Source organism: Microtus oregoni, unplaced genomic scaffold, assembly GCF_018167655.1.
Source record: "Microtus oregoni isolate MIOR12 unplaced genomic scaffold, Mior012 000003F_ref0000135, whole genome shotgun sequence".
NCBI lineage: Eukaryota > Metazoa > Chordata > Mammalia > Rodentia > Cricetidae > Microtus > Microtus oregoni.
Window position 1 is genome coordinate 4,898,733 of NW_024543062.1, and position 25,706 is coordinate 4,924,438.

The 25,706-nt window shown below is 43.1% G+C and overlaps 1 protein-coding gene across 1 annotated transcript; it reads left to right on the plus strand.

The window, feature by feature from the left end:
• Nucleotides 1–74: 74 nt before the first annotated feature.
• LOC121446469 (NXPE family member 3-like) lies at nucleotides 75–24,972 on the plus strand. The gene is made up of 5 exons (XM_041649115.1): nucleotides 75–131; nucleotides 6,979–7,721; nucleotides 8,617–8,699; nucleotides 20,365–20,577; nucleotides 23,846–24,972. The coding sequence occupies exons 1-5, from the start codon at nucleotides 75–77 to the stop codon at nucleotides 24,376–24,378; spliced, it is 1,629 nt and encodes a 542-aa protein (XP_041505049.1). The 3' UTR covers nucleotides 24,379–24,972.
• The last annotated feature ends 734 nt before the right edge of the window (nucleotides 24,973–25,706 follow it).

Below are 25,706 nucleotides of genomic sequence, written 5' to 3' on the forward strand. Positions count from 1 at the left end.
ACTTCTGATGCTGTGTGAGATACCTGGATTTGTAGTTATAATGCAACAAGAGTCTAGGCTGTGTGGATCTATTCATGGGGCAACTGAAGGGCTACAAGATCCTGACCGTGGGGTTAATCGTTCTGATTTTGGTGAGTACTTTCCTTGCCTCTTATTGGCATCATTACTGCTTCTCTTTGTTTGGATTGGTTAAATGCCTTAACATTGGAGAGTGAACTGAGGGAAGCACTCATTCTTTCTCCTCTCACCCCTGAGAGACATCTGGGAACATCAGCTGCAGGGGAGAGCATCATCTAAGAAGCAGTGTGAGCAGCTGTGTGTTGGTGTCATCAGGGAATCTAAAGTCAGAAGTTTTTAGGAAGTCCCCAAGGAGAAAAAATAGGAGTGAGTCTATGGACTTTGGTTGGGAAGAAATGACCAGATGTTTGCTCCCCCTAGGTAGGGCAGTGCCAACAGACAAAAGAACAATTCTACCCAAGTCTAGATAGCTTAATAAGGGGGTTTATTGGGCTTACTTAAGGAGCACACAATCTCCAAACAACCACATCAACAAATGGGCTCCACAAACAACTTCCCTATAGCTGCATAAATGGAGTTGTCCCTCTCCAGCTGCCACCTTCTGCATGTTCCAGCACCTCCAGACATCGTGAGAAGCTGGAGCAGAACTGCAGAGAACTGGAAAAGGTTCAGGGTGGGGGCAGCTGAATTCCAGGGGAGGATCTAATGATCCTCCCCCAGCCGTTCTTCCACAGGCAAAAGTCTAGAGACTGACTGGCCCTTGTTGAGGCTGGCTTGCCTGTCATCACAGTGGCTCTGATGGAGACGATCATGGCCCTGTTCCACATCAGCAATTCGAGTTCTCAATTCTCTTGACTTTAGAAGTTGTTCTCTCTGTCCCAGTTTAAGAGAACAAAGTCTTTTGGTGTCTGCTTCTGTTTTTAGCCTGGAGGGAAATAAAGTCAGGGAACAGAAAAGGTCCTGTACACACACACACACACACACAGGACTGGGTGAGTAAAGGGGTCAGTGAGAGTGATAGAATGAGTGACAAGAACGGGGGTGAATATGGTTCATATGCATTGTATATGTGTATGAAACTGACACCGTAAATAAGAAAAAAATTAAACCCTTTCTGGAGCAAAAGCAAGAAGCATGACCCAGTGTTTCCTCTTTGAAGCTGTGTACAAGAAAAAGTCAAGACTGGGAAGAGGCTCTTCCTGTCTGTCTGTCAAAACTGAAATTTTAACTCATGGGGTGTTGTTGGTATTTTAAGCAGCAAGACCTTTTTGCATGAAAATGTAGATTTCTAACCTTTCCTAGAAAATGAATGGTTTAAAATATTAGAAGACAAATCGGACATGATTCTGGGAACAATGAAAGAGTGAAAGAGATTTTAAAAAGATGAATTCCTTCTTTCAAAAGATGTTGATTTCTGGTTTCACTTTCGTAGCAACTTTGTGTTGTGTGAAAGTGCAGGCTTCTTTTTTTTCTTTTTCTCTTTTTAAAATTGATTTAAAAAAAAAGAATCTTTTCTCATTTTACATACCTATCCCAGTTTCCACTTCCTCCCCTCCTTTTGCCCCCCCCCCCCCCCCGCCACCACCACACAGCCCCCTAGCCACTCCTCAAAGAGGGTAAGTCTTCCCATGGGCAGTCAACAAAATCTGACACATCACTTTGTGGCAGAACCGAGACCCTTCCCCCTATATCTAGGCTGAGCAAGGTCTTCCTCCAAAAAGAATGGGCTCCAAGATGCCAGATCAAGCACTACGGATAAATCCTGGTTGGTCCCACTGCCAGTGGCCCCACAAACTGCCCAAGCCACACAACTGTCCCCCACACTCAGCAGGTTCAACCGCTATCAATCCAGAGTCAGTGAGATCTCACAAGCTCAGGTCAGCTGTTGCTGTGGGTATCCCCATTATGGCCATGACCCCTTTGCTCATATTATCACTCCTCCCTCTCTTGGACTGGTCTCTGGAAGATCTACCCAATGCTTAGCTGTGGATCTCTGTGGATCTCTTCCATCAGTTGCTGGATGAAAGTTCTATGACAACAATTAAGGTAGTTATCAGTCTGATTACAGGGGAAGGCCAGTTAAGGCACCTTGTCCACTATTGCTTAGGGTCTTAGCTGGGGTCATTCTTGTAGATTTCTGGGAATTTTCTAGTGCCAGGTGTCTCGCTAGCCCCATAATCGCTCCCTCAATCAAGTTATCTCTTTCCTTGCTTGTCCTTTCTGTCCTTCCCCCTTCTTGTTCATCCCATTCCCTCATGTTCTCCCCCTCTCTTCACTTCTCTCCTCCTCTCCTCCCCTTCTTCTTCTTCTGTCCTCCCTTCTCCCTCCCTCCTCCCAATTATCTCAGGAGATCTTGTTTAATTTTTATTCCCAGGGGGATCCATGAATGTCTCTCATAGAGTTCTTTGTAACCTAGCTTCTCTGGGGTCATGGACTATAGGCTGGTTATCCTTTGTTTTACATTTACTATTTACTCATGAGTGAGTACATACCATGTTTGTCTTTCTGGGTTTGGGTTACCTCACTCAGGATGGTTTTTTTCTAGTTCCATCCATTTGCATATAAATTTCAAGATGTCATTGTTTTTGTTTTTGTTTTTGTTTTTACCACTGAGTAGCACTCCATTGTGTAAATGTACCACATTTTCTCTATCCATTCTTCAATTGAGGGGCACCTAGATTGCTTTCAGGTTCTGACTTTTACAAATAATGCTGCTATGAACATAGTTGCAAAAATGTCCTTGTGGAATAAGTATGCATCTTTTGAGTATAAGCCCAAGAGTGGTATTGCTGAGTCTTGAGGTAGATTGATTCCCAATTTTCTGAGAAACCATCATACTGACTTCCAGAGTGGTTGTACAAGTTTGCACTTCCACCAGCAATGGAGAAGTGTTCCTCTTAACTCTGCATCCTCTCCAGCATAAGCTATCATTGGTGGTTTTGGTCTTAGCCATTCTGACTGGTGTAAGATGGTATCTCAGAGTCATTTTTTTTTTTTTTTTGGTTCCCACACCGGGAGTCGAACCCGGGCCGCCTGGGTCAGAGTCATTTTTTGCATTTCCCTTATAGCTAAGGATGTTGAACAACTCCTTAAGTATCTTTTGGCCATTTGAGATTCCTGTTGAGAATTTTCTGTTTAGATCTGCACCCCACTTTTTTTTTCTTTTTTTTGGATTTTCGAGACAGGGTTTCTCCATAGCTTTTGGTTCCTGTCCTGGAACTAGCTCTTGTAGACCAGGCTGGCCTCAAACTCACAGAGATCTGCCTGCCTCTGCCTCCCGAGTGCTGGGATTAAAGGCGTGCACCACCACCACCTGGCTTGCACCCCACTCTTTGATTGTATTATTTGGTAGTTTGATGTCTAGTTTCTTTAGTTCTTTATATATTTTGGAGATCAGTCCAATGTCTGATGTGAGGTTAGTGAAGATCTTTTTCCATTCTGTAGGTGTATGTCAACTTCTTTGCCATCCCCTCAACCTTTACACATACTAAAAGGAGTTAAGTTGGAGGCTGACCTATGGAACAAGCCCTAGGCCAGTTCCTAAGATCTGTAGCAAAAACGCCCAAGGTAGGAGGAGAAGCACTCATGAGTGTAGTCACTGGAGCACAGCTCAGAAGAGCTTTCCTCTCCCTGAATCTACAGGCTGTTAAGGGAAGCTGTGAGGAGAGATTTCCTTCAGTGGTGGAGCCTCTGGGAAATTTGCCTATGCGCTTGTTATTCACCTTAATTAAACTAATTCAGACACACAGAGGCACGCGCGCGCGCGCGCGCACACACACACACACACACACACGCAGAGAAAAGTAGAAGGAGGATCAACTGGAAGTGGAGGGGGACACATAACAGAGTAATAGGAGGGAATGGAAGCTCAGAGGTTTAAATACTTGCTGCTCTTCCAGAGGACTTGAGTTCGTTACCAGCGGTCATGTTTTCCGGCTCACAATGACTATAACTCCAGTTCCAAGGGATCTGACACCCAATTTTGACCTCCATAGACACCTTCACACATGTGGCAGAACGCACCCGAACACATAATAAAAATAAATCTTAACAAAAACATTAGAGAATTGGGCATAGCGACACATGCCTTTAATCCTAACACTTGGGAGACAGAGGCAAATGAATCTCTGAGTTTGAGACCAGCTTGGTCTAGAAAATAAGTCTCATGTCAGGCAATGTTACATAGTGAGCCTTTTCTAAAAACAAAATAAAATAAAAAAATCTTAGGGCTGGTGAGGTGGTTCGGGGTAAAGGTGTTTGCTGCCAAGCCTGGTGGCCTGAGTTCAGTCTCTTGAGACCCACATGGCGGAAGGAGGGAAATGGCTCTCTAACATTGTCCCCAGAGCTCCACATATGTGCCATGAAATGTGTGCCGCCACATACATGCACATAAATAAATAGATGAAATAAATTTTTAATAAAAAAAGAGATGGAAGAGGAAAGAAAAATAAAAATTAAGAAAATTACTATCATCAACAGATTTGAATTTCTCTCTTTTACCAAGGTATCCAGCATTTCGACTTATAATAGTATTGCTAATTTTGAAGAGTAATAAGAAACCATGTTTTTATGAGTACCATGTTTTATGAGGTTTATACATTTTGCATCTATGTTACTATGTGAAGTTGTTATTTGTTAATTTTGTCTCATGACCTCAATCCAGTTTATGGATATACCATGATTCACTTAACCACTGTATTATTGGTAGAAATTTGTTATAGAAGAACACATCTTTAGTCCTAGTATTCAGAAGGTAGAGGCAGGTGGAGCTCTGATTTTTGTGGTTATCTTGAACTACATAGTGAGTTCCAGGACAGCCAGGACTGTGCAGAGAGACTGTCTTACAAGACAAAGAAAGAAAAACAAAAACAAGAAAATTTGAAAAAAGAAAGGAAGGAAGAAAAAGAAAACTAGAAAAGGAAAGCAGGAAAATTAAAAGAAAGAAATTTGTGTTACTTTCAGTTTGGGGATTTCCCCCCCCCCCTTTTTTGAGATAAGAGCTTCATGTTTCTCAGGCTTGTCTCAAACTTGTTATATAGCAAGTTATATAAGAACAACTTCAACAACTCCCCCCCCCCCCCACATCATTAACGTTTGGCAGCATTAAGTTTGGAATCCAGAGCCTCACATATACCAGACCTCTACCACTGACCTTGAACTTCTCACCCTTCTGAATTCTTCTCCCTGGGGATTCCATTGCAGCAGGCACCACCACACCAGGAAGTAGAATTCAGGACTTTGTGCATATTAAACAGTCGCTCTATTAACTGAGATACAGTCAGGAGGGGTCTTCAATGCTGCTACTGTGAACTTTCTTTTCTTTGAGACGGGGTTTCTCTGTATATCCCTGGCTGTCCTGGAACTCACTCCATAGATCAGGCTAGCCACAAACTCACTCCATAGATCAGGCTAGCCACAAACTCACAGAGATCTGCCTGCCTCTGCCTCCCACTGCCCAATTAACAGTAAGCTTTCTATCCCATGTATCTTAGTGAATACCACACCTTAGCACTGAGTATTTACCTATGAGATGAACTGCTTTGTCCTAATATACACATACATTAAAAGATGAAAATAATAGCTATCCAACTTTCATTAATATAACTTGAGAGATACGGTTGCTTTCTATTCTTACCAATATTGTTACTTATCAATTGTCACTTAAATCATTTTTATGAATACATAGAGCAATTCCAAAGTGATTTTATTTGTTTTCTTAATAATTCAGTAGAGGATCTAGTCATAGATTTCTTGGTTATTTAAATTCTCTTTTATTGAAAAATTACTGTACTGTGTATGCTGGCATACACTTTTAATTACAGCACTAAGAAGATGTGGGTTGGCTGATCTCTGAGTTTGAGGTCAACCTCGTCTACAAAGTGAGTCTTAGGACAGTCAGAGAAACTCAGATAAACCTTGTTTCTTTCTCTTTTTTTCCAAGACAGGGTTTTTCTGTGTAACAGCTCTGGCTGTCCTGGAGCTTGCTTTGTAGACCAGGCTGAGCTCCTCCTAACTCTGCCTCCCAAGCGCAGTGTACACCGTGAGATCCTGAGTGCTTGAGTTACAGAGTCTGTAAGCAACAGTGCTACTGTTCTCCAGCACATCAGATAATGCCAACACTGGGAATAGCGAAATGGCTCAGCAGGTAAGGAAGCTAGTTGTCATGGCCTGAATTTGATATCCTGGAAATGGTAGAAGGAGAGCTATGACCCTACAAATTGTCCTCTGACCTTCACATACAGGCCATAGTGTGCAAGTACAATAGTTTGTCTGTGTACACACACACACACACACACACACACACAGAGAGAGAGAGAGAGAGAGAGAGAGAGAGAGAGAGACTGTTTAAAAAGAAAAAAACTAAGAGGCATTTGTAGCTAGAGAGGTGGCTCAGTGGTTAAGAACACTGTCTGTTATAGAAAGAGTATCGGGGTTCGGCTCCCAGCACCCATATGACAGCTTACAGCCTTTTGTAACTCTAGTTCCAGGTGATCCAATGCCCTCTTCTGTTCTTGGGCGCCAAGGATGCATGTGGTATACATGTATTCATGCAAGCAAAACACTCATGCATATAAGTCTAAAGAAGTAGGAGGAAGAGGGAAAAAAGGAAGGAAGAAGAAGAGGAGGAGGAGGATTAGGAAGAAGGAGGAGGAAGAGAAGGAGAAGGAGAAGAAGAAGAAGAATTATTCCAGAGTGGGGCCCAATTTCAATTTCCCTGGTAACATATGGTGAGTCCAGTAGGACTCCCCAGAAATTCGAGCAACAGTATCAACCCAGTACTGAACTGTTTCTTTCAAATAATGGTCATGGTGACCCAAATGCCAGGCTTATGAATGACAAATAGAACAACATAGGTAGATAGGACTGCTGGGTGCTACTTGGCCAACTGTAATACCTCCTTCCAGGAAGAAAATATGGCACACACAACACACTGGCATATCCCTCTTTCTTTTCCCACAGGTGTTCTATCTCATGATGTCTTGGCCTGAGCCCATGAACCGTTGGATCCCACTACCCCATCGTGCCTCTAAACATGCCTCTGAGCCCAACAACTGGAACTCTCTCCCTCAAGAATTCACCAACCTGACCAGCTTTCTGTACTGGCCTCCAACTGGTGGCGACAAGGATGACTTTTTGGCTTCTACCAGTCCCCAAACCTCCACCTACCACTTGAAGGGTCCTGCTCAGGCCACCTATACTCTGGGAAGTAATCTAGAGGCCATTCTTGTGGCTAGGGACCACAAGGGTAGGCCCAAGACTCATGGTGGAGATCTGTTTCGGGCACAGCTGTTGGGGCAGGAGTTGAAAGCAGGAGTCCCAGGGGAGGTGAAGGATCTGGAGAATGGCACATACCTCTTGTCCTTCCCCCTGCTCTGGGCTGGACCGGCCCAGGTACAAGTGAGGCTGATCCACTCCAGTGAGGCAGTCGGGGTCCTACAGAGGGTCTGGAAAGGAAAACGGGCCACCGTTGACTTTAGGGGGTATTTTCAAGGCAGGAATGGCACTCAGGAGGCTGTGATCTGCAACGTGGACCCTCAGTCAACTGGAGCCCAAGGGCCCACCTGCCAGTACAGGGATGTGGTCTCTGGGGAGCTCTGGTTCTGTGCTCAACCCTCTACTCTGCCCTGCGACGCTTTAGTCGGTCACTCCAGTGGAAGTTACCTGAAGGTGACCACACAGCATGATGAAGAACTGATGGCTGGGTAAGACATCTAGATACTGAATGTGTCCCAGTCCTCACCATAGCTATGTGGAGGTCAGAAGACAACTTGAGGAAGTCAGTTCTGTCCTTCCACCATGTGGGACCAGGTATCAAACCCAGTTTGTTAGGTTTGGCAGCCAAGCCCCTTTACTTGAGGAGGCATCTCACTGTCGTCATTATTTAGAGATTCCTGCAGCTCAGAGTGATTTTGTATTCTTAGTGTGGTCGAGGGTGACATTATAATGGGGGCAGAAAAGTCAAGAGTTCAAGAACACTGGACAGTGGTGGCACATGCCTTTAACCCCAGCATTCGGGAGGCAGAGGCAGGTAGATTTTTGTGGGTTTGAGGTCAGCCTGGTCTACAGAGTGAGTTCCAGGACAGCCAGGGCTACACAGAAAAACCTTGTCTTGAAAAACAAGCAAAACAAAACAAAACTAGTTCAAGGCCATCCTTGGCTGCACAGTGAATACAAACAAGTCCAGCTTGGGACTCGTGGGCTTTACAGCCTGTGTCAGAAAGGTAAGTGGGGTGGGTTGGGATAAGGGGTATTGTTGTAGTCCCTACTGCCTGTTTGTGTAACGACAATAACAAAATGAATTGTTCTTCCTAGGCTCTAGTGCCCAAGGAAACTGTAGTTTCTCATTTGCTGTGAAATTCTGTTTATTATAAAAGAGAACTGTATGACCCTTTCAATATCTTGACTGTTAGTGAACTGATAAGGTTGTTCTCTTGCGTGTGTGTTCCTCCTATTACAGTCGCCCATCAGTGCTCCCTTTAGTATAGTGCCCTGGGATTAGGCAGAGGAGAGATAACCAGTCATTCATGGTATGTTCTTTGCAAATCAAATTTTCACCTGATCAACCTCCGTCAAAGTTCATACTCAGTGTTTCTTCAGGAGTGTGACTGACCAGCCACTCCCTTCAGGCATATCTCCCATCCTGGTGACACCAGCAGCCATTGGGAACATGAGGAATATGGGTGAGTGAGTTTGGAATATGGGGGTGGGGAAAGGATGGTCATCAGCTGAGATGGGTTGTGAGCTTTTTGATTTGGGGTGTGGGTGTAATGTATGTGTGTGTCTGTGTGTGTGGTATATAGGTGTGTGTGAAATATATCAGTATGTGAGTATGTTGTGTATGATATATGTGTGTATTCCTGAAATCATGTGTGTTTGCACGTGCATGTGTGTGTGTGTGTGTGCTGTATGGGTGTGGGTTCACTCTCCTTTGTGAAGTCCGTGAGACCAGGCAGAAGTCAGAATGTTCTCCCCAGTTGTTCTCTATCATGTTTTATTTTACTTTAAGCTGTATTATGGTTCTTGTGCAGGGCAAGTGGTTTCAACTGGCAGTGAATTGTTAAGTGATAATGATTAGAGAAGGAAAAACTGGGGTTCTGCCAGCCCAAGGGTGGCGGGGTAGGTTGTGAACAGAACTCATGTAGGAGAGACCTAGTTCTGATTTTTCAGCCCACAGCCAGCAAGCAAGGGAGGGTCAGTGCACATATTATTGTTCATAGAGGTTCTCAGGACAATGGTTCATAGTGACCAACTGAGTTGCCTTTACTCACCAAGCACTCACAGTCTTCAGAGGGGCCGGCCTCTCTCTTGCTACTTCCTCAGAAAGGAAGAAATTGAAAGCATTGATGCCTCCCTCAAAGAAGTAATGGACCCTTATATCCATCATATGCCCAACCCAAAGGTGAGCCTGAAGGGAAAACAAAGAAGATCTGTAGGGTCCTCCCAGCAGCTGGGTTCAGGGTGGCACTTGAGAGTTCACATGAAAACGTGTTCTCTCTCTCTCTCTCTCTCTCTCTCTCTCTCTCTCTTTCTCTCTTTCTCTCTCTCTGTGAAGTTTTTGTAGAAACTCTGCTCAGTCGCAAAAGAACAATGGGCACAGTTGCTTTATGCTCTTTCTGGAGTATACCAGATACAGTGTCTCTAGAGGAGGTGGGGGGGGGGGGGGTCTAGAGCCTCAGGCACAAGGACACAGTGGCCAGCCACGCAGCCTTAGGATCCCTGTGTGTCCAGTCCTTTGGAGGGCTGAGGCAGAGATTGATTTTGCTTCCAGTACCCTCTAAGCCCAAAATGGATGGTCACTGAAGGAGATATTTGAGTTGTTCCCAGGTGTGGGCGACCACTCGTGCCAGGGAAGGAGCTGATTGTCAGCCATCAGCGCCAGGCTGGAGGAAGGGTTCCAGGTGTATGTAGGAAGAAGAACCTTTCTAGAAGGTCAATCTTCTAGAAAAGTAAACAAAAGGCCACATAAATAAAGATCTTCTTTATTTTTTGAGACAAAGAATCTTACCAAGCTTGCTGTTTCAGCTAGACTGGCTGGGCAGTAGGCCCCTGGGATCTGTTGTCTCCACCTCCCCAGGTGCTTAGGTTCCAGGCACACCACACCCAATGTTTATATGTGTTCTAGGAGTCAAACTTAGGCCTTCACCCTTGCACATGCCTGTGCATCACCCACTGAACCAGCTCCGCAACTCTTAGATGGGTTTTATTGTAGTTTTTAATTTTTTCCTGCCAGGGAAGTGTAGTACAGTGGTTAGTACTAGGGCTATAACAGCATACTTCTAGCCTAGCAGTACTTGCCTAGCTTGGGCAAGGCACAGGATGCTATCCCTAGCACTGATAATAAAGAAAAAAATATTTTTTTGACATTATAATAAACATACAAACAGCTGTACATATATAATATATACAACGTCCTGAATTTACAAGTACCAACTCTTGAAGCTATCTCCACAATTCGCGATAGAAGCATATCCTTCACCTCCTTGAGGCCAAACTTTAAGGCTTAAGGATGTCAGGACTGATGAATGCGACAGCAAGAGGCTGGAGAGAGGGCTCCAAGGTTAGGAACTCTTGTTACTCTTCCAAAAGACCTGAGTGTTTGCCCGGCTTCCTGTTGAGCGACCCACAACTGCCTGTGACTTCAGCCTGCGGGAATTCAATCCCCTTTTCTGGCTCCAGCTGGCACTGTAACACAGATGGCATGCACACATTCACATAAATTTAAGATTAAAAAAAAAGAACACTGTTGGGTTCACGGGGGTCACACAAAGATGAGGACAGAACACCAACATCTACTAAACCAGAAGCAAACTTTATTCCAGGAAAAAAATTAAAAAACAGGTGCTGGCGAGATGGCTCAGAGGATAAGAGCACTGGCTTCTAGTGGTCCTGAGTTCAATTCCCAGCAACCACACGGTGGCTCACAACCATCTGTAATGAGATCTGGTGCCCTCTTCTGGCCCGCAGGCGTACATGCAGACAGACTACTGTATACATAATAAATAAATCTTAAAAAACCACAGAGAAACCCTGTCTCGAAAAACCAAAAAAAATAAAAAAATAAATAAAAAATAAAATAAAAAAAAATAAAAAAGACAAATCTCCATGGAGCACAAAAAGCTTATCAGCTAGCTGAGACTACAGTCAGAGATGGATTGGTAAGGCTGTGGCAAAGGCTGGTTTTTGAACTCCTCCTTTTATAGCAAGCATTGGGTAATAACAAAAGAATTTTTACAATCTCAAGGTAAAACTCAGATACAAATTACCCTTCTTTGCAATTTCCATTAACAGAGTTTTTCATTTAAATTAGTGTTTATATTTAGCCCATTGCTTTTCCTGTCATTCCTTGATAGTGTTTACCAAGGCTCTGCACCTCCCCTGACTGCCAGTTTCACAAAGCAGGGAAGGGTAGGGGACAATATAAAACCCAGAAGTCAAAAGTCACGTACATCCCAGAATTTAAAAGCTAACTCATAATTTAAAAGCTCACATCAATTTCTGGTCATGAGTGGCTGGGGGCGGGGGAGTATCTAAAAGCTGATCCTCGGTTTGCAGAGCGACCCTAAGTTTGCAGAGGGCCACTTCAGCCTTGCAAATAGAACTATGGGTTGTAAAGCGGAGTAACCCACGGTTAATAGTTAATCCTTAAACTGCTGAGACAGCTGCTGACCGTCAGCTCTCATTCTCCTAGGCTGACAACTTTATATTTCTTTATTTCGACAGTCTTATTTCTGGAATCTACATTTCTATATTCTTTTTTTTTATTTATTATGTATACAATATTCTGTCTGTGTGTGTGTGCCTACAGGCCAGAAGAGGGCACCAGACCTCTTTACAGATGGTTGTGAGCCACCATGTGGTTGCTGGGAATTGAACTCAGGACCTTTAGAAGAGCAGGCAATGCTCTTAACCTCTGAGCCATCTCTCCAGCCCCTACATTTCTATATTCTTATTCTTGGATTCTTGAAACACTAACGGTAAATCCAGCTTCTATGGGACAGTGTGGTGCACACCCGCTATTTTGGCACTCTGGAAATAAGGAGGATCAGGAGTTCAAGTGTGACCTCATCTTGTAGGCAGAGTTTTCCGTCTAGACCACCGATCAGTTCCGTCCTGCCAGCTGCTCCCCAATTAACCACACAGAGACTTATTATTAATTATAAATTCTCAGTCGGTAGCTCAGTTTATCCTTAGCTAGCTTAACCCATTTCTATGAATGTATGTGTCGCCCAGAGGATGTGTTTACCTCACGTACATACTTCCTGTCCTGCTCGCTCTGCATCCCATGGCGGCTCCTCAGACCCTGACCTTCTTCTCCCCAGCATTCTCTCTGCCCTGAAAAGTCTGCCTCATCATAGGCCAATCAACATTTTATTAACAATGAGAGCAACATATCTTCACAGGGTACAGAGGGATTATTCCCGAGCATCACCTAATATTGAATTCAAACTTAGACTCAAACCCAGTGCCTTGTGAACACTAGGCAATCAAGCACCTACCAGCTAAGCTGCATTCTCAAGCCCTGGCACCTCCATGTTCTACTCATCCTTGCCAGCATCAGCTTTTCCCTCTCTCTTTGGGTACCTTCTCTTTCTTTTGAAGGGACCTCTTGGGATTCAGGTTTTATCTTTGGAGGAACAGGTTGAACAGACAGTCATGTAGATCTTTTCAGTGCTCCCCCTGCACCTTGACTCCGTATCATTTTGGCTCCCCTTCAACCTTTCTTGGTGTGTAGTGGAGACAGCAGGAGCTAAGCACTGAATGCAGGCATGAATTGGTACACATCCTTGGTCTGCGTGGGGGTCATTATCATCTCTTCTTCACACTGTTTCCAATTGTTAGTTTTGAGTGGATTTTTGTATTGTTCAACTGAGCTTTTTGTTATTTTGTCATTTTAGATAGGGTCTCACGATGACGCCCTAGCTGGCCTGGAACGTGGTGTGTGTAGAAGGCTGGCCTTGAACTCACAGGCATCCACCCTCTTCTGCCTTTTGAGTGCTGGTATTAAAGGCGCATGCCAGCATACTTGCTGCTCTCTTTTGAAACAGGCTTGAGGAGCACAGGTTGGCCTTGAACCTATTATGTAGCCAAGGATGAAACTAGAACATTTTTAATTGAAAAAATTTTTTACTGTGTGTGTGTGTGTGTGTGTGTGTGTGTGTGTGTGTGTGTAGCCATGCATGGCACACCAAAGGTGTGGAGGTCAGAGGGGAACTTGTAGAACTGGATTTTCTCCTTCCACCATGTGGGTTCCAGGATCAAACTCAATCAACTTTGGAGATGGAGACATCTTGATGGCTTTTAAAAATTACTTATCTGTTTCTGATTATTATGTATGTGTATATGTGATGTGGATATGAGTGCACATGTGCCATGATGGGTGTGTGTGAGGTCAGAGGAGAACTCCGTGGAGGCAGTTCTCACTTTCCACATTCGTGTGGGCCCTGGGAATTGAACTGAAGTCACCAGGCTTGCACAGTAAATGCCTTCACCCACTGGGCCATCTTGTAGACACCACCTCAAAGTTTTTATCCTTTTCCCTCCACCTCCTGAGTTACAGGCCAGAAGCTGACAGAAATGCTTTATTCAGTGATGAGATTTGAACCCAGAGCATCAAACATACTAGGTAAGCATTCTACAAACGTGGACGCATCTCCAGCCATCTGTGTTCTTTTGTTTGTTTGTTTGTTTCTTTTGAGACAGGGTCTCACTACATAGCCTTGGCTGGTCTGCAACTTGCTATGTAGACCAGACTGGACTTGACTTCATAGACATCTGACTCTACTTCCCAAAGGCATGGCCCATCATTCTTGTTCTTTTTTTTTAATTGATTTTATTGAGCTATATATTTTTCTTTGCTCCCCCACCTTCATCTCCTCTTCTCTTCAACCCTCTTCCATGGTCCCCCTGCTCGCAATTTACTCAGGAGATCTTCTCTTTTTCTACTTCCCATGTAGATTAAATATGTGTAAGTCTCTCTTAGGGTCCTCTTTGTTGTCTAGGTTCACTGGGATTGTGATTTGTAGACTGGTTTCCTTTGCTTTATGTCTAAAAAACACTTATGAGTGATTACATATGATATGTCTTTCTGGGTCTGGGTTACCTCACTCAAAATGATGTTTTCTAGCTCCATCCATTTGCCTGTAAAATTCAAGATGTTATTTTTTTCTGCTATATAGTACTCCATTGTGTAAAGATACCACATCTTTATTATCCATTCTTCTGTCATGGAGCATTTAGGTTGTTTCCAGGTTCTGGCTATGACAAACAATGCTGCTATGAACATAGTTGAGCACATGTCCTTGTGGCACGATTGAGCATCCTTTGAATATATACCCAAAAGTGGTAGTGCTGGGTCTTGAGGAAGCTTGTTTCCTAATTTTCTGAGAAATTGCCATGGTGATATCCAAAGGGATTGTACCATCTTGCACTCCCAACAGCAATACAGAAGTATTTCCTTTTCCCCACAACCTCTCCAGCATAAGTTGTCATCAGTGTTTTTGATCTTGGCTATTCTTACAGGTGTAAGATGGAATCTCAGAGTTGTTTTGATTTGCATTTCTCTGATGACTAATGATGTTGAACATTTCCTTAAGTGTCTTTTAGAAATTTTAGATTTCTCTGTTGAGAGTTTTCTGTTTAGGTCTGTACTTGATTTTTTATTGGGTTATTTGTTCTTTTTATGACCAATTTCTTGAGTTCTTTGTATATTTTAGACATCAGTCCTCCGTCTGATGCAGGGTTGGTGAAGATCTTTTCCCATTCTGTAGGCTGCTGTTTTGTCTGGTTGACCATGTCCTTTGCTTTACAGAAGCTTTTCAGTTTCAGGACATCCCATTTATTAATTATTTCTCTCAGTGTCTGAAGTTGTATTTAGGAAGAGGTCTCCTGTGCCAATGCGTTCAAGTGTACTTCCCACTTTCTCTTCTGTGAGGTTCAGTGTGGCTGGCTTTATGTTGTGGTCTTTGATCTATTTGGACTTGAGTTTTGTGCAAGGTGATAGATATGGGTCTATTTTCATTTTTCTACATGTTGATATCCAGTTATGCCAGCACCACTTGTTAAATATGCTTTCTTTTTCCATTTGATATTTTTTGCTTCTTTGTCAAAAATCAGGTATTTGTAGGTGTATAGATTAATATCTGGGTCTTCGATTCAGTTCCATTGGTCCTTCTGTCTGTTTTTATGCTAATACCAGGCTGTTTTCAGGACTGTAGCTCTGTAGTAGAGTTTGAAGTCAGGGATTGTGATGCCTCCAGATGTTCCTTTATTGTACAGTATTGTTTTGGCTATACTGGGTTTTTTGCTTTTTCATTTGAAATTGAGTACCATTCTTTCAAAGTCTGTTAAGGATTTTGCTGGGATTATGATGGGAATTACATTGAATCTGTAGATTACTTTTTGATAAGATTGCCATTTTTATTATGTTAATTCTACCTACCCAAGAGCATGGGAGATCTTTTCACTTTCTGGTGTCTTCTTCAATTTCTTTCTTCAAAGATTTAAAATTCTTGTCATATAAGTCTTCCACTTCTTTGGTTAGAGTTACTCCAAGATATTTTATGTTATTTGTGACTATTATGAAGCGTGATGTTTCTTTGATTTCTTTCTCAGTCAATTTATCATCTGTATAAAGGAGGGCTACTAATTTTTTTGAGTTAATCTTGTATCCTGCTACATTACTGAAGGTGTTTATGAGTTGTAGAAGTTCCTTGGTAGAATTTTTGGGGTTGCTTATGTAAACTATCATATCACCAGCAAATAGTAAGAGTTTGATTTCTTCTCTTCCGATTTGTATCCCCTTGATCTCCTTCTGGTATCTTGTTGCTCTAGCTAGGACCTCAAGAACTATATTGAATAGATAAGGAAAGACTGGACAACCTTGTCTTGTTCCTGATTTCAGTGGGATTGATGGAGTTTCTCTCCATTTAGTTTGATGTTACATATTTGTTTGCTGTATATTGCTTTTATTATATTTGGGTATATTCCTTGTATCCCTGCTCTCTCCAAGACCTTTAGCATGAAGGGATGTTATATTTTGTCGAAAGCTTTTTCAGCATCTGATGAGATGATCATGTGGTTTTTATTTTTCAGTTTGTTATATGGTAGATTACGTTGACAGATTTTCATCTGCATCTCTGGGATGAAGCTGACTTGATCATAGTGGATGATGTGTTCTTGGATTCAATTTGCCAGTATTTTATTTCAAAAGACTTTGGCAATGTTCCTTCTGTTTCTATTATGTGGAATAATTTGAGGAGTACTATTATTAGTTCTACTTTGAAAATCTTGTAGAATTCTGTGCTGAAGCCATTTGGTCCTGGGCTTTTTTTTTTTTTTTTTTTTTTTTTTTTTTTTTTTTTGGTTGTGAGACTTTTGATGACTATTTCTATTCTTTAGCAGTTAAAGGTCTATTTTATTTGCTCATCTGATCTTAATTAAATTTTAGTAAGTGATGTTTATCCAGAAAGTTGTCCATTTCCTTTAAGTTTTCCGTGGAGTACAGGTTTTTGAAATATGATCTAATGATTCTCTGGATTTCCTCCATGTCTGTTGTTATGTCTCCCTTTTCATTTCTGATTTTGTTAATTTGGACATTGTCTCTCTGTCTTGTGTTTAGTTTGGATAAAGGTTTGTCTATTTTGTTGATTTTCTCAAGGAACCAACTCTTTGTCTCATTGAATCTTTGTATTGTTTTCTTTGTTTCTATTTTGCTGATTTCAGCTCTCAATTTGATTATTTCCTACTGTCTAGTTCTCCTGGTTGAGTTTGCCTCTTTTTGTTCTAAAGGTTTGAAATGTTATATTAATTCACTAGTGTGGAATTTTTTCAGTTTCTTTATATAGGCATTTAGTGCTGTAAAATTTCCTCTTAACACTGCTTTCATTGTGTCCTATAATTTTGGATATGTTATATGGTCATTTTCATTGAATTTTAGGAAGTCTTTAATTTCTCCCTTTATTTCTTCCTTGACCCATTGATGATTCAGATGAGCATTGTTTAATTTCCATGTGTTTGTGAGCTTTCTGGAATTAGGGTTGTTGTTGAATCTTAATTTTAAGCCATGTTGATCCGGTAAGATACATGGGGTTATTTCAATTTTTTTTTTTGCATCTGTTGAGGTTTTTTTTTGTTGTTGTTGTTACCTAATGTGTGGTCAGTTTTTTAGAATGTTCCATGAGGTGCTGAGAAGAAGGCATATTCTTTTATGTTTAGATGGAATGTTCTATAGATATCCATTAAGTTCATTTGAGTCATAATATCTGTTAGTTCCCTTATTTTTCTGTGAATTTTTTGTCTGATTGACCTGTCCAGTGGTGAGAGGGGAGTGTTGAGGTCTCCCACTATTAGTGTGTGTGTGGTTCAATGTGTGATTTAAGCTTAGAGGTGTTTCTTTTACATATGAGGGTACCCTTGTATTTGGGATATAGGTGTTCGATATTGAAATTTCCTCTTGATGGATTTTTCCTGTGACTAATATGAAATGCCCTTCTTTGTCTCTTTTGACTGATTTCAATTTGAAGTCTATTTTGTTAGATATTAGGATAGCTACACCAGTTTGTTTCTTAGGTCCATCATTTAATTGGAAAATTTTTTCCCAACCCTTTACTCTGAGGCAATGTCTGTCTTTTGAGGTTGAGGTGTGTTTCTTGTATGCAGCAGAAGGATGGATGCAGTTTTCATATCCAATCTGTTAGCCTATGTCTTTTTGTAGGTGAGTTGAGTTCATTTATATTAATGGATATTAATGACCAGTGATTGCTATCTCCTGTTATTATAGTTTTCGTTGCTGGTGATGTTACTTTTTGTGTTTTTCCCTTCTTTGGGATTTGCTGCTGTGAGATCATCTATTGTCTGTGGTTTTGTTGATGTAGCCAACTTCCTTGAATGGGAGTTTTTTTTCTAGTACTTTGTGTAGGGCTAGGTTTGTGGCTAGATATTGGTTATATCTGGTTCTGTCATGGAATATCTTGTTTTGTCCTTCTATGGTAATTGAAAGTTTTGCTGGGTATAGTAGTCTGGGCTGGCATCCGTGGTCTCTTAATGTTTTCATAACACTTGACCAGGACCTTCCGGCTTTCATTGTTTCCATTGAAAAGTCAGGTGTAATTCTGATAGGTCTGTTTTTATAAGTTATTTGATCTTTTCCCTTTGTAGCTCTTAATATCCTTTCTTTATTCTGTATGTTTAGTGTTTTGATTATTATGTGGCGAGGTGACTTTTTTTTTGATCCAGTCTATTTGGTGTCCTGTAAGTTTCTTGTATCTTCATAGACACATCTTTCTTTTGGTTAGGAAAGTTTTCTTCTATGATTTTGTTAAACATATTTTCTGTGCTTTTAGTTGAACTTCTTCTCCTTTGTCTTTACCTATTATTCTTACATTTGGTCTTTTTGTGGTGTTTGAGGTGTCCTGGATATTTTGTATTAAGTTTTGTTAGATTTAATGTTTTCTTTGACTGATGAGTCTATTTTATCTATTGTATCTTCAGTGCTTGAGATTCTGTCTTCCATCTCTTGTATTCTTCTGTTTATGCTTGTATTTGTGGTTCCTGATTGTTTTCCAATGATTTGTTTCTATAATTCCCTCAGCTTGTATTTTCTTTATTGTCTCTATTTCAGTTTTCAAGTCTTGAATAGTTTTTTTTTCATATGTTTGATTTCTTTTTCATGGTTTTCTTTAAGGGATTTGTTGATGTGTTCCAATTTTTTATTTGTCTTTTCCTTCATTTCTTTGGGGAAATATTTCATTTCCTCTTTAAGGGCCTCAAACATTCTTCTAAAGTTACTTTTTAGGTCATTTTCTTCTGTTTTATCTATATTTGGTTGTTCAAGTCCTGCTATTGTAGGGTCACTAGTTTTTACTGGTGTAGCGTTTCTCTTTGTGGTGTTGCGTGTGTTCTTACCTTGTCTACCCATGTTGCCCGATGATTGGTATAGTTGAGGCTGTTTGTGACTCCAATGATCAATCTTGCAGGTGCCAGTGGATCTAAGGCTCAGGTGGTTGCTCCTTGTGGTGCAGTCAGGGCCACAGTTCCAGTCACCCATTGGTCAAGCCGTGTTTCTAGAGGTCGCTTGGTACTCCCAGGGTTTGCTCTGCAATAGAAGGGGTCATCTGGGCATGCTCCCACAGATATAACTTGCTTGAGGCTTTTTCTGCTGAGGTTGCTGCCTTAGGCCTGCTCTAGGAGAGGTCCTGGCTCAGCACCTCTTCCTTCCTCTGTGGTTCCGGATTTTCATAGGGATCAGCAGAGGTCCTGGCTCAGGCCTACTCCCTCAGTGGTTGCTCCCTTGTATCTGCTCCTGTAGAGTTCGCTATCTCAGGCCTGGGCCAACCTAGGTCTCTGGCTCAGTCCTCTTTCTTTAAGTGTCCCTGATCTGGGTCCACTCCTGCTGAGGCCCCTGGCTTGGGCTTGGTCCCTCAAAGGTCTCTGGCTGCGGTCTACTCCCTCGGAGGTCCCAGACTTATGCCTGGATCTGCAGAGGTTTCTGGTTCCGGCCTACTCCCTCAATGGTTGCTCCCTTGTACCTGGTCCTGTGGAGTTTGCTGCAGTCCTGCTCAGGCCTAGGTTGCTGGCTCAGTCCTATTTCCTTAAATGCCCCCTGGTCTGGGTCTGCTCCTGCCAAGGTCCCTGACTTGGGCTTGGTCCTGCAAAGGACTCTGACTCCAATCTACTCCCTTGGAGGTCACAGACTCATGCCAGGACCTGCAGGTCTCTTATTCCTGCCTCCATCATCCTTGTTCTTAATCACAGCAAATCACTTAACATTCTAGGATCTCAGCATCCCCATTTGTAAGTGAAGACATAAATAGCGCTACATCCTGAGTGTGGAGGCACACACCTGTAGTCCCAGCACTCTAGAGGTCCAGGCAGGAGGTTTAGGAAGTCAAGGCCGTTCTCTGATACTTAGGAAGTTTAAGGCAATCATGAGCTACACTCATTGGAAACACTCATGTGTGCTCCTGAGCATACACACACATGCACACCATAATAGAACTTCACAGGCTCTGTAAGAGTGCATTGATAAGCTACACATAGAGTATGCAGAAGCATGCCTGACTAGATCATTGAAATGGCTCAATGCGCAAAGTATCTTTGTTTTCTCTGGTCTTGTAGCCAAGGCTGATGACCTGAGTTCAAACCCTCAGACATATACAGTGAAAGGAAAGAACTGATTTCCAAAAGCTGCCCTCTGACTGCTACGTGTGTGCTGTGGCATGCGTACACCCACACACAAACAAGTGTGAATGAAAATTAATTTACAAAAAAAATTGTAAAGAATGCCTGATATTTTGTAAGATGTTCATGCTCTGTTTGTTTTTTAACCTGCTTTTCTCCCTCCTATAGCCTTGCCTTCTCGGCCCCCATGCCGCCCTGGCCACCTGTCTCCAAAACCCTCTGGCTTCTACTACCAAGACAGATGGCACTCAACGTTCTGTTCTAGCCGCTCTTTCCCCACTGTGAGCAGCATCCTGAACTGCCTGGCTGGCCGCATTGTCTACATGATGGGGGATTCCACCCTTCGGCAGTGGTGGGAGTATCTACGAGACACCGTGCCCTGTGAGTGACCATGGGGTCAGAGGAGGGCCTGTGAGGACTCATGATGGGAAAGTCAGGCAACACTGACATTGAAGGAGACTCCCTTGGTAGAGAGGTAGGACAGGATGCTGGACTTTCCCGAAAAGCAGGTGGGTGAATGAAGGAGTGGGATGTTTTGCTTTGTTCTATGAGACAGGGTCTTACTAAGTACTCCTCGTTGACCTGGCACCCACTGTGGTTATCAGTCTGGCTTCAAACTCAGAAAATCAACCTACCTGAGCATCCTGAGTGCTAGAATTAAAGGCATACCCCACCAAGCCCAGCTAGGGGTTAGTTATAAAAACTGTGTGTGTGTGTGTGTGTGTGTGTGTGTGTGTGTGTGTGTGTGTGTGAAGTGTGTGTGAAGGCAGTCTCATGTATCCCAGGCTGTCCCGGAATTCCATATGTAGCCAAGGATAACTGTTGTGATATTTTGTTCATGTTCTGATGAATAAAACTTGCCTGAAGATCAGAGGGTAGAGCTAACCACTGGTTAACAATAGAGGTGTGAAGATCTGTACAGGCAGGAAACAGGAAGTGATATGGCTGGGCGGAGAGAGAAAGTGGTAAGGTAGGGCATAGACAGGATCTCAGCCCTTTTTCTATCTGAGGATTTAGAGAGGTTAGAGGTGACTGTGGCTGTTCCTTTGCTTCTCTGATCATTCAGCTTTAACCCTGATATATGACTCCAGGTTTTTATCATTAAGACTAATTAGAATTATGCTTCAGATGACCTTGTAGTTCTGATCCTCCTGTCTCCACCTCTCACGTGTTGAAATTCCAAGCATATGCTACATACACCCAGCTTGGAATATTTCAGATATAACTTGGGGATTGCATGCTAGGCAAGCTCGCTACTAGCCAAACTATATCCCAGCCTGCAAGAATGACATTATAACCAGGGAGTTGCCTTCCTTTTTAGTTAGTCAGAGATCATGAAAATAGCTAAAGGACAGTGCAACAAACCTTTCAACAATGCAGTGGTTGATGTTCCAAAAGAGTCATCTTGAGTTTCTACCTAACATCATCAGTCAGCTTCTTGTGTATATGTGTGTGTGCATGTGAATATGTGTGTATATGTTCATGTGTGCGTATGTTCACACGTGTGTGCATGTGCCCGTTTGTGTAAATCCACATGTGTTTGTGTGCCAAAGGGGAGGACCAAAAACAATTTCTACTGTCATTCTTAGATACAGCCTGCTATATTTTATTTTTTATTACTATTGTATGTGTCTGTAATAAGTGTGTGCAAGGCTGTGTACATGTCATGGAACATGTGTAGATGTCGGAGAATAGCTTCCAGAAGTCGCTTCTTTCCTCCCAGGGATGGAGCTCAGGTGGTCAGGCTTGCACAGAAGGCACCTTTACCTCATGAGTCATCTCACTAGCCCTAGCCGCACTAGGAGCAAGCATTCTATGATCATTGGATCATGGTAAAATGCTGAAGATGCTAGGGTCTCAGTGTCCCTACCTCTAAGTGAAGCTAGAAATACTTCTGCAACCTGAGTGTGGCAGTGCACACGTATAGTCCTAGCACTCTGGAGATAGAGGCAGGGATTTAGGAAGTCAAGGTCATTCTCAGCTACAAAGAAGATTAAAGTCTAGCATGAGCTACATAAGATTTTGTCTTAAATGCTAGTGTGCTCATTCTCTCTCTCTCTCTCTCTCTCTCTCTCTCTCTCACACACACACACACACACACACACACACACACTTTATAACAGAATATATTTGGAGACAAGTTCTCTCTTTAGCCTAGAAGTTTCCAAATGGCAAGGCTGACTGTTCATCAAGCCCAAGAATCCTATCTATACCTCGCCAGCTCTAGAGTTACAACCGCAAGGCACCGTTGCGGTTCTGATTCTTTTAAAATATGGGATCTGGGGATCACGCTCAGGTCTTCATACTTGTATAGCAAGTCTCTAGAACTGAGCAACACCCCAGTGTGTCACTAGAGGATTATAGGCAGGTACTCGACCACTTGCCACCCCTCTTCCGGTGCCTGTTGGGAGATTTTAGGCCGGAGCTCTACCACTGAGCCATGCCCCAGCCACACCCAAGTGTTGAGCATTAGCCTCTGAAGATCCAGGAAGGGCCAGGGGAGTGTAACTCAGTAGTAGAGTGCTTGTCTAGCACCTGAGAGGCCCTGGGTTCCGCTCCCCTCACCCTCAGAAGAAAAGAAGGAAGAAGTAGCATGATCGTGAGTACAAGGATAATTAAAAATGGTCATATACAGGGCCTAGAGAGGTAACTCCATGGTTGAGGGCACTGGCTGCTCTTCCAGAGGACCCAGGTTCAATTCCCAGCATCCACATGGCAGCTCGCAAACTCCAGCTCCAGGGGGCTGACACCCTCATGGAGACATACATGCAGGCAAAATACCAATGAATACAAAATAAGAATAAACCGTATATCTGTTTCAAAATGGTCACAGACAGTGACTCACAGCTGCCCATTACTCAAGCACCAGAGAATCTTTGGGTAGCTGCACTTCCTTGCACATATTGGCAGACAGACACACACAAACATACACATAATTTAAAAAATTCAAAACAGACAAATGTGGTATGTAACATCTCCCAGGATCTGGGAGGCAGAAGCAGGTAGCTCTCTGTGAATTTAAAGCTAGCCTGGTCTAGCCTGTTCAGGTCAGCCAAGGCTACATAGGGAGACCTTGTCTCAAAAACTAAGGTAGAAACTGGGTGGGGTGATACACATGCAATTCCAGCAAGGAGAAGTAGACACAGACGGATCAGGAGCGCAAGATCATCGTTGGTATAAAGTGTGAGCCCAGCCTGGGCTGCAACATGAGAAGAACCTGTCTCAAAATAAATAAACACTTTTAGATAGACAGGGTTTAGTGCTACACACCTATAAGGCCAGCACTCAGGAAACAGGCAAGCAGATCTGTGACTCTGAGGACCCGTCGTGAGTTTCAGGCCAGCCAGGACCACATCGTGAGACCTTGTGTCAAGAAGAAGAAGAAGAGCATTTATTTGTATAAGATGATTCACAATCCTATGTTAATTTATTATTAAATTTCTACTACATTTATTTATTTATTTGGCGTCTATATGGGACAATCACTTGCTACCATGTGTGTGAGGGGATCCTAGGTCAATGTACAAGAGCTGTTTCTCTCCTCCCACCCTATGAATCTTAGGGGTTCAAACTCAAGGCACCAGGGCTGTCATCTGAGACATCTTCCTGATCCCCTATGTTAATATTTTCTTTCTCCTCCTCCCAACAGCTCTGAAGCCAGTTGATCTACATGTCCAATACCAGGCAGGTCCCCTGATGGCTGTGGACACAACTCGGGGGACAGTGTTGCACTGGAGGGCCCACAGCTGGCCCCTGCGCTCTCGTCGCACTCCAGTGGCCTCCTTGCACTCTGTGGCCAGAGTTCTGCATGGCCTGGCCGGGGGTCCCTATACAGTGGTGGTGCTTGGTATGGGAGCCCACTTCACCACCTTCCCTCCATCCATCTTTGCTCGAAGACTGGCAGGGATTCGGGAAGCTGTGAAAGCCCTGCTGGACAGGGAACCCAGTACTCTGGTGGTTATCAAACTGGCCAATACTGGCTACAAATCCGTGTATGGCAGTGACTGGCTCACAATCCAGGTGAACAGGTTCCTCCGCGCTGCCTTTGATGGTCTCCAAGTGGCCTTTGTGGATGCATGGGAAATGACCTCCAGCTTGGCTGTACCGGACGACATCCACCCAAAGAGGCTTATTGTCCGCAATGAAGTGGAATTATTCCTGTCCTTCATCTGTCCCACCTGAGTGCTCCTGAGGGACCTGAGAATGAATGGAGGCAGAGCCTGGGTGGGGGCCATCAAAATGGTGGACAGCAAATGATGGGTAGCTGAGGCTACCCCTGGCTCACCCACTGTAACACTTGGGTCACCATATTTTATACATCTTTCTATGGACCACACGGATAAGTCTAATTTTATATAAATGAGATGATATTTTACACAGTGTCTTCTACTTGATGGGTTGTGGTTGTATATGGTGAACCCGGATCTAGGCTGGCAGCCAGGAAGGGTCACTAATCCTTTTGTGTCTATCACCCACAGCCCTGGGCTTACAGCACAAGTTCTTATCGGTTTTTTTATGTGGTGTTGGGGCTTCAAACTCAGACCCTGATATTTGTGCCCTTATCCACTGAACTATCCCAAATCATACCTTCGCTTCCTTGTTCCAGCTTCCCGAGTGCTGTGATTACAGCCACACAACCACCCTGTGTTTTATGTTTAATTAGGTTGATAACAGATTTTGCAGTCCATGAGCAAGAATGCAGATCCCTTGCACCTTGCACCTATAGCTTCTCCCAATGATAACAGCTTGCAGAACTGTGTGTAGTCAGCTATCACAACCAGGATGGGAATGTGGGGAAAAACTAAAAGTCTTATCCAGATGTTTCTACTTTTGTTTATGTTTTCCAAGACAGGGTCTGTTTGTGTAGCTTTGGAGCCTGTTCTGGAACTCTCTCTGTAGACCAATCTGGCCTTGAACTCACTGAGATCCACTTGCCTCTGCCTTCCAAGTGCTGGGATTGAAGGCATGAGCCACCACGGCCCAATTGATGTTGCGACTTTTCATGGTATATTGTCTAGCTGACCTGGCGCCAGAGGAATAGCAAGTAACCTCCACTGGCCATAAAATCCAGCTGGGTTATACCTGGTCTGGCTCTGGAGTTTTCACACCGCCCCTAGAACTTCCTTTGTGTTACAAATGCCTTTTGTTGTCCTATGTGAACTCTTGACTGAGTATTTCCCATGGATACAAGGCCTATACAAGAACTTGCTTTAAAGGAAACCCAAACACCTTGGTACCTCATGAATCAGGTATTTGCACCTGGCATTGTATCGTCAGAGGCTCCTATCAGTTTGTTTTGAGATATGGAAATCCACAAGCTAAAGTGTAAATATAGGAAAAAATAAAGATGCTGGGAGGTGAAGGGAAGGCTCCTCAGTTCACGGAGACTGAGCCCCTGCAGCCACAGAGGCTAAGTTCATTACCAATGTGTCTCTGAGTCTTCATTTCACGGACACGCGTGAACCCACACAACCATGACGAAATATTCGCAACAACTTTTATTTGAGCTT

What these genes read in the sequence shown, in the direction of transcription:
- LOC121446469 (XM_041649115.1), top strand. Translation starts at nt 75, where the DNA reads ATGGGGCAACTGAAGGGCTACAAGATCCTGACCGTGGGGTTAATCGTT. An exon ending in GATGAAGAACTGATGGCTGG is followed by an intron (nt 7,722 to 8,616) that starts GTAAGACATCTA and finishes GTGTTTCTTCAG; the next exon opens with GAGTGTGACTGACCAGCCAC. An exon ending in TGGGAACATGAGGAATATGG is followed by an intron (nt 8,700 to 20,364) that starts GTGAGTGAGTTT and finishes TCCCTCCTATAG; the next exon opens with CCTTGCCTTCTCGGCCCCCA.